Raw genomic sequence first — 9099 nt, 5'->3', positions numbered from 1 at the left:
CATATTTGATGGACCAATTTTTTAGGCGAATCAGGACAACATCTCAATGTGAAGGGATTAACTCTCTAATAAAAGCATATGTGAGAAAGAAAGATACCCTTCTTGAATTCATCAATAACATGGAGACCGTTGTTAGCCATTACAGGAACAATGAAAGAGTTGCAGAGTTCAATAGTAAATATATCGATCCAGTACTTGTGACTTCTTTGCCGACACTTGAATATTTTGCTACAAAGACTTTCACTCGTAACATGTTCTGGGAGGTCAGGAAGGAAATTGAGGGTGCTTGTGCTATGAATACAGAGTTGGTAATTTAGGATGGTGGAAAACTATACTTCAAGTGTAACAGTTTTGGAGTGCCAGAGATTGATCATGTGGTTGAGTTTGACAGAGTTGGGGGGATGTTTCGTTGTGAGTGTCTATGGTTTTTTGAAAATAGAGGGATTCCCTGCATGCACATATTCGCATGCCTAAAGCACCAACACGTTGAAGTTATTCCAGAAAGCTTAGTGTGCAAGCGTTGGACGAAGAATGCCAAGAATGATTTCATGAAGTCAAACGTCGACGATCCAGGTGATTCTGATAATGTACTAGAGTGTCGTTTGGGTGTGTTGGGTGCTGAGTGTTCTAGGTTGATGGATGTTGCATGTAAGAACTCAAGTGATTTTGTTGAAACAATGAATGATGTTGTCAACACAATTACAAAACTCCAAAAGCGAGGTGAAAATCCACGAAATCGTAATTTAGACGATGACTACGTTGTTGACCCATTGGTGGTGAAGAGTAAGGGAGCTCCCGTGAAAAACTCAAAATTTAAGCAACAGAGAAGGTGTTCAAACTGCGGTGTGACAGGACACTACAACAAAAGTTGTCCTAATGTTCCTGGTAGAATCCCAAAGGAGCCGGTAGACGATGATACAGAAAAGAATATCAGCAGCCATCTCGACATCCTCACTAAGGTATCTCATACTATAACTATGTCTAGAATTTCGTTGTATGGTGATTCGGCATATTGTGTTTTGGATTTATAAACTATGTTATTTTTATGATGTTGTAACGAAAGATGATGTTTGGTTTGTGATCAGTGCAAAAGACATGACAGTGTGAAAAATCAGCAGAAGATGGAAAAAGATAGGAACATTGGTGGTGGAACAGCACCAACCTCAGCAGCTAAATCAGCTTTTACTGATCAAGTGAAAACATCAAGTCCTGGTCCCAATATCCCGGTTTGTGCATCTACAAGTAACGAAGAGTTTGGGATGAGTTCCAGAACGGCTGAGTCTCCTGTTGTGGCCCCTGAAACTGGAATGGCAGATTGAAGATGATTCAGATTTTGGGATGATTGGTAATTTTGTACCATTTACTAATTACTAATTACCTTTTATTGATGTTTTTTATAGTTTGCATTCATTGAGTGATTTGACATTTATTGAACTAGGAAGATTATGTCATTTTACTCATTTACTATCAAATTTTTGAAATTGCTTTTTGACTTATTCTATCAATAACAGAACTTGAGCTTAATTTTAGTTCATTTGATGTGTCCCCATGTACTATAGTAAGTAATTACCTATATTCCTAGTAAAATATGATGCAATATTTTATCCAGGTTTGCCTGACTCTTGATGGGGATTTGAGCATTATCTGTGCACTAGTATTGAGCACGAGTTGTGATTGATCATGGATGCACTGGTTTTAAATATCGAGTGTTCATTACCTCTAAGTTATTTAGTATCCGCAACTAATTAATCCAAGTTGGGATTGATAATGCCAAGTTTGACATTGAAATTAATGAAACATTTCATTGTACAGAGTAATCCATATATATATAAGTCAAAATTCTATTAGTTATGTTAATTCTTACTTTCACTCACTTTCACTCCACGAGTTGTGATTGATCATGGATGCACTGGTTATCTCACAAGATTGCTATGCATCTTCACACTCACTTTCACTCCCCGATCTAAACTCTGCTTCTACGCTGTGAAATTTGTTATTTTTCAAGGATATCAACATGTGATCATATTGGAAATCACGAATTATTAGTTAATACATCTACATAATTTTAGCTTTTCAATAATGACTTAGAGACTTAGAGTATCAATTAAAATAACGAGTAAAGTATTTTAGTCCCTAACAATTGACTTCAGTCTTAATTTTAACTTTAATATCTGAGACGTTATTTTTTCTAGTCCCAAATATTTTAGTCCATCCTATTTTAGTCCTCTACTTAAAATTAAATTGTTTTCAAAAATTTATTTTTTTTGGTATATTATCACTTTTTTCATTTACTAAAATAGGATAAAATAAGACATTTAGAATAAAAATATGATGTTTAAGATGTTACTGAAAAAATTATCATGTACACTACCACAAGAACGGAGTTTAGCCACCAAATTTTAACTATGAACGCTAAATCGTGATAAAAATAAATGAGCGTGTCTTTTATTTATCACCAAATATGGTTACAGTGGTCACCTCTTGCAACAAACAATATTTTCTGTACTCCTCTAATTCTATTCCCTCTCTGTACTCCCTGTCTAACATTAACGTGCCATAACCGTCATGTCTTTAATAAATTTATTAAGCTATAATATTATTTTTTAAAATTATTCTAATATTAACACAAATTTTTAAAATTAAATTTAGATAAAATAAAAAATTATAAAGATAATTCAAATATTCTAATATTTGAGCTACTTAAAAAGATAAAATTTATTTAGCTAAAATAATATAATTTGGATAGATAATAAAAAGTTCAGTAATTTTTAAGTAGAAAAAAAAATTTTCAATAAATCTTTTAATAAAATAAATTGTTTTATCATTTGTTAGATTTTAAAAATGAGGATAAGTTGAAAAAAATAGTCTTTATTTACATGATTTACTACTCACTACGTATCTTTGTGAATACTGTACTCTTATTATATACATAATTATTTTTTTAAAAATTATTTTGTGAAATTATAAATTAAATTTTTATTTATACAATTATTTTATTGGTATATATTATTAATTAATTATTTTATAACTATTTTAAGTCATAAGAAAATTAATACTAATTAATTTATGAGTAATTACTCACTTGTATAAAAGTTCATAATTTTATTAAGTAACAAAGAAATTGATTTGTAAAACTTCTTATAATAATTTTTTCGGCTGGTACGTCTTGACTTGCTCAATGGAGCTTTTCCCATTGAAATAGTACCCTGCTTTCTCTGATGCTTAGCGTCTCGAATTTTCTTGGTTGGAGGACTGGTTTTCAAATTGTTAGTTGCTGACCAGTGCTCCAACCAGCTTAGAACTGAATTTGGATCTCCAGGAACATATTGCAAATGCAAGGCCATTATAGTAGTTGATGAATCAAGACGCTGAAATAACATACCAACGTTTTAACATGCTCAACATAATGGACATATCAAAAAGAAAATTGCAAGAGCTTAGAGTTACATGATGTAGCAACAGAAGACCCTTTTTTCAAATTTGAGATGAAGAAATATTGTTAATAAGAAATGGTACACATAGAAACACATCACTTTAAGATAGGCAATCATATTTATCTTGATGATATGAATTCCTACAGCTCCTACGTGATTACATCACGGGTAATCAGTGCCTTTTACCCATCCAATCAATACCGCAAAATGCTTTCTTTAAACAAATTAGTAGATAATAAGTAGCACCCATTCAATTAGAGGTGAGGACCTACAGTCTGGTGTCAATAATTAATATTACAGAACCAAATACAATTATAGGCCATTCATTCTACAGTTGAATTCTAGTTTCAATCAAACTCTTGTCACATTTACAATAAAAGATACATGCTACAATACAGCATATCCACAATAAGTAGGCAAACTTTGAATAAAACACAAATTATCATACATGGTACAATGTAAGTTACCTTTCGGATGAAAGCATTTGCTGACAGATTTGTAATTTTTGTAGCTACAGCAATTGGCTTGACAGGTTTGCCATCCTAAGGCACAAGTAGTTGAGAAGGAAAATTGTTAGCAGTTAAATAAAACAACATACTTGCAATCTCCCCCTTCTGTCTCTACAGATTTAATACACAGAAACTTGAAGCCAAAAATTTCATATTTTAATGGAACCATTTAACTCTACTTTGACCAAGTTAACAAACCAAATCTCTATTCCCTTGCATAGTGCCCTCCTCCTCAGAGAATTTAACACATGATAATAGTTTGAATATCTCACTCATCAGTCATACAATTGAACACTTTATGTAAGACCCAGAACTTTTGAAAAAGGGCTATCATGAGCTAATTTCAAATTCAGTATTTTTGTAGCTTTAATTTCAGAAATTTCTTTATTAAAGAAAATTAAAGCAAGTTTCGATTAATTGAATTTGAAATAAATTAAGATTATTATCCAATTTTACAATTATTGAATTATTTTTTATATTCAAATTATAAAGTTGGTAGTTGTGAAATAATAAGGATTTTATATGATTTGGACTAAATAATTAATATTTTAAAATATTAATACTACTGTTTTGGGAAAATAAAGGATTCAATTATATTATTTCTGATTATTGGATTTGAACATTTTATTGAAAATAATTGTGAAATTGATGAACAAATAGTATTTTTATACATTATTATTGTTGGATTGAAATTCATTTCTAATTATTATATTATCCCTAATTTTATTTGAAATTACAAAACTACCCTTAAACCTAATTTTATCATAATCCTAATCCCAAATTGGGAAAAACCCTAACCTTGAAACCCTACCCGGTTACCCGTTCTTCCCGTATGTCCCAGCAGCCACAACACACACGGTTTCCCCAAAGTGAATGAAAGAAAGAAAGAAGGGGCAAGTAGGGGAAGGGGCCGCGGAGGAAGGGAGGAAGAAAGGAAGAAGGCCGTGCTGGCGTGCTAAGCTGCACTGCCACCACCGTGTCACCGCCGACCCATGAAGCTGCCGCCAGAACTGCGTGAAGGACAGAGGGAATCCGAGAAAGAAGGAGAGCGCCAGAAGAGGGAGGAGCTCGTGCCCTCCTCGCGAATCGCCGCTGCCTCGCGTCGTTATCCTCGCCGTGAATCCCGTTGACCCTGTTGCAGCCGTCTGCGCCGTCATCCTTGCCACGAAGACAGCACCGCCGTTGCCATCGTTGCACGAGGAAAGGAAGAGGCTCACAGTGGAGAACATGACGCGAAGAGAGGACGGAGCATGAGAGGGAGACAAAGGCCGCATTAGAGTTGTTCTGCCGCCTACGCCGTGCCCTACCACCGTCGCCGAGCTTCCATAGCTGCCGCGTTTCACCGCGGTTGAGGGCGTCTCCACCACCGCATGTTGGCCGACGATATTGCCGATCTGCTGCTCCGCAGTGCCTAGCTGGAGCTTCTGTTGCTGTTGCCGGAGATCGGTGGTTGCCGAAAAATACCACTGTTGTTGCTGTTGAAGGAGGGAGAAGCCGTGCCGCTGTTCTGGCCGCTAGGAGGAGTCTCTTGGCCACTAGAAACACCACCGGGGATGCCGTTACTTGGCTCAGTCACTTCTTCTTGGTTGCGGTAAGGGTTTTGTTTTTGGCTTTGATCCTTTTTGAATTCTTGAAATACTGTAGTCACTGAATGTTGCTGTAGCCATCGTCTGGGTCGCGTGGAGGGAGAAAGAGCCACTGGGTGTTGCCGCACCTGGCCTCCGCCGCCTCTGTCACCAGAAACAGCCACCGAGTCCTCTATTTTGGTAAGAATTCCTGAGTCGAAAGGCCTTTTTGTCACTGCTCTGTAAACTTATACTGAGGCGTTGCGGTGTTGTCCATCATAGGGTTGTGGTTTTGTGCTTGCATTTTTGTGCTCGGAGTTTGCAGCTGCCTTGTTTTGTCATTCCAGTAGGTATTTATGTTTCGAAAATCTCCGCGTTATTGTTCTGTACATGTATTAAAGCCTTTATGATATTATTGTTCTTAGGATTTAGCAACCGAGGTTGCTTGTTGTGATTTAGAGCTATTTATGCTGGCACGAAAGTGTGTGGGGCTGTGCTTTGAAGCTGCAGTTGATTTTGGGTCGAGACGAAAGGCTTTCGGAGAGGCATTTGGGTTATGGTTTCAATTTGTCGAGGTAGGGGCTTATTCCGAAAATTATGTTTTATATATTGGAATTATTACATATGGATACTGATGTGAGACAATGTATATTTGGTGATTGTATCAGTCTTATGTATTGTTTGGTTGTCTTGAATGATTATGAATGTTTGTTTGACTGGATTGTTGTTCGGCCTTGTGAAACGGAATGTTTTTGAAGCTGATTCTTTTAAAGATTTGGGATCGAGTTTAATCCGTTGGAAAATTATTTGAGTTGAGTTGAGTTGGTTTTCTTGATAATGTGAAAAATAGAACACACTTTTGGATTCAGCCTGGTTTTCTTTAGTTGATTTGGTTTTGATAAATGAATTGTTGCTGAACTGTTTCTTTAACGTTTTGGAAATGAGTTTAATCGGTTGATAATGATTTGATTTTTGACACAGTTTCCTTGAGATATGAAAATGAGGTGACTGTTGGATTTAGCTTGCTCTTGAACTGATTTGGATTTGGACCGTTGAAAAGGATTGTGGAACGGTTTAGTTGGGACCCGAACCGGGTGGCAAAGTCCAAGTTTTAGGAGAGGTGCTGCCGAAATTCCGATAAATTCTGGGATTTTATTAAAATGCTATTTGGAAGATTATGAGTTAAACACTTCTACTATTTTATTTGAATTATTAAGAAGGGGATGACTTATGCTTTTGAAATGAATTATTAAAAAGGAAGTTGTGATTTAGTCTTGTTTCTTAAGAAAAGTATTATATCTCCCTTGTGAACAAGTTATTTAGATGAAACTTATGCTTTAAGGCTGTTTTAAATGTGAAAAGGGTTTATGTCTTCGAATTTGACTTGAGGGTTTCAATTAGAGGAGTTTCAGTGACTTTTAAAGAACCTGAACGTCTATTGACAAGTTTCATTCTAAAATGTTTTGGGAAAAGTGTTAAGTACTCTTTAAATTCTGAATTTTTGCAAGACTAAAATAATTTTTGAGCAGTTTGAAACACTTTAGAATTTATCATGGGGTTAAAGCTGGTTTTGTTTAAGTGAAGAAAATGGCTTTGAAAGGAGTAATTGATTACATGACTCGGTTTGGCTCAAATCCTATTTTATTACTCAAATCAGGAAGCCAAGGTTTTAATGATTTTAAGTGAATTTGAGGAAATGAGTTATGTTATTCTCCTCTAAAGACTTGAGACTCTGCCGAGGAACTTTTGTTATAAAATCCCGTTGTTGGATGGATGATTTTGAATATTTCAAAAGCGATCTTTAATTTGCCATGATTTTAGAAGTTCTGGAAAGAGGATGCCGAGAGTGGCTTTGTTTTTAAAAAGGGGAACTTACTTTGAGTAAAATGGGCTTATGAGCCTGAAATGATTTGAGGAATAAGAACTTTAAAGCCAAGGTTGAAAAGAGTTGAAATTTGATTTCAAAGTGAAGTGAATTGAGAAAAAGTGATTTATGGCTTGAATGCTGATTTTATGAATTTGATGATGTTGGATGGTGGAAGTGCTATTTTTTTATGAGCCGGAATGGCTGTGTATGATAATGAATTTTGGCTGGTTGCGGAATATGTTGAGCCGGATGGCCGACTATGAGTCATGAATTTAAGCCAGACGGCTGAAATGAATGTTGATTTATGGCTGAGAATAAATGCATATATGCTGAAATATTGATATTGTGATTTTTCACTTCCAACTATCTGAGATACGAGTTTCCCTGGGTAGAAGCAGTGGCTAGCCACTACCTGCTCCAGGTTGAGACTTGATACTCTGCTGACCCTATGTCGTAAGTGTGGCCGGACACTGTGAAAGTTCCAGATGAGCTCGGCCCCGTGAACATACACCAGTGAGGGTGTTGGATGTGAATTATAATTATCTCTTGTGAATAACTCGAGTTGGGGATGCACGACAGAGGGACAGTCCAATGGTTAGCTACCAGGACTTGTCGAGTTGGCTTTATAACCGACAAATGATATCATCAGCCACTAGGATAGGCATGCATCATATGCATCTATGTGAGATTATTTGGGTGTGCATATTGTACTTGGTTTGCCTTTGTGATTACTTGTGATTAACTGCTAATTGTTCTACTTGTAGTAACTGTTTGTTTGTGCTTGAACTTTCCTAATTGTGTTTGCGACTGAGACTTTGTTGGACTGTGGTAATTGATTGTTGTTTGGGTTGTTTGGGCCTAGTGCCGTGGTTGATCATGAGGTGGGCCGAAGGCCATGTCTGGTTGATATTTCTGGTTTGGAAAAGTATGAAAGGCTAATTTGGTTCAGCATAGATGAACCTTTTGAAAGGCTTTTGAATTTTAAATGAACAGATTCCTCTTTCAGAAAAGATTTCAAATTTTTCTTGATAGTAAACCTTTGCTTTTGAAAAGATGCATAAGGCAGTTATTAATCACTGAAATGATTTTATCTTGCGTATCCTATTATAGTAATTCAACAACCCTATAGTGAGAACCCTTTCAAGGATGATGTTCTCACTCCCTTACAAATTTCCCTTTTCAGGATATGGACGCAGAAGTCACGAAGATTTTATTTATATATATATGTGTGCGTGTGTGTGTGTGTGTGTGTGTGTGTACTCTTTATGAGTTTTGTAAGTTGTATGGTATGTATGGATGTACGTTACTGAACAAAAGTATTTTTGGAGAGGTATTGCGGTTTAAAGTTTTAAACAGGCTCATATTTTAGTATTAAATAGTATAAGAGTCGTCGTAATGTCCGAGCTATCAGAGTCCCGCAGCCGGAAGCGTGAGCTTTGATAGTTAGGGTGTTACACTTTACACCACAGGGAAAAAAATCAGAAGAGCACCAAGAGAAATATAAAAGATATGATAAGAATTTAGTTCTTGAACCTTACCGAAGACTTCAATAGATTGCACTTATCTTGGATTTCAAACCCAACAACAGACTGTCTGACTCTTCTGCCACGAACAAGTGCTTGTAACTTGACAATGCCATACATACAGCATAATGTAGCCACAGCTTGTCTCGTAACAAGGTGCCCACGAATAAGTGCTTGCAACCTTATTATGCCTTTTAGGGC

The 9099-nt window shown here is 36.1% G+C and overlaps 1 protein-coding gene across 9 annotated transcripts; it reads left to right on the top strand.

Moving 5' to 3' along the window:
* Nucleotides 1-4726: 4726 nt before the first annotated feature.
* Nucleotides 4727-8910, top strand: LOC140182542 (uncharacterized). Of its 9 annotated transcripts, none has more exons than XR_011878320.1 (6): nt 4727-5534; nt 5607-5709; nt 5791-5854; nt 5934-6083; nt 6490-6628; nt 8559-8728. XR_011878320.1 is itself a non-coding variant. In XM_072229510.1 (4 exons), the coding sequence occupies exons 1-4, from the start codon at nt 5497-5499 to the stop codon at nt 8742-8744; spliced, it is 477 nt and encodes a 158-aa protein (XP_072085611.1). In that variant the 5' UTR covers nt 4734-5496; the 3' UTR covers nt 8745-8910. The 9 variants fall into 9 exon arrangements, 2 of the variants coding, with proteins under 2 accessions (XP_072085611.1, XP_072085612.1); XR_011878323.1 differs by having other exon boundaries at nt 4734-5534; nt 5791-5858; XR_011878321.1 differs by lacking the exon at nt 6490-6628.
* The last annotated feature ends 189 nt before the right edge of the window (nt 8911-9099 follow it).

Source organism: Arachis hypogaea, chromosome 20 (genome assembly GCF_003086295.3).
Source record: "Arachis hypogaea cultivar Tifrunner chromosome 20, arahy.Tifrunner.gnm2.J5K5, whole genome shotgun sequence".
NCBI classification, from domain to species: Eukaryota; Viridiplantae; Streptophyta; class Magnoliopsida; order Fabales; family Fabaceae; genus Arachis; species Arachis hypogaea.
The sequence above is the reverse complement of the archived record's forward strand: the minus strand, read 5'-3'. Positions and strand labels throughout refer to the sequence as shown.

Bases quoted from the DNA above. Each gene is read 5' to 3' on its own strand.
- LOC140182542 (XM_072229510.1), top strand. From the start codon at position 5,497: ATGCCGTTACTTGGCTCAGTCACTTCTTCTTGGTTGCG. The intron at 5,535-5,606 runs GTAAGGGTTTTG...ATGTTGCTGTAG, and splicing joins GTCACTTCTTCTTGGTTGCG to CCATCGTCTGGGTCGCGTGG. The intron at 6,084-8,558 runs GTAGGGGCTTAT...TTCCCTTTTCAG, and splicing joins TATGGTTTCAATTTGTCGAG to GATATGGACGCAGAAGTCAC.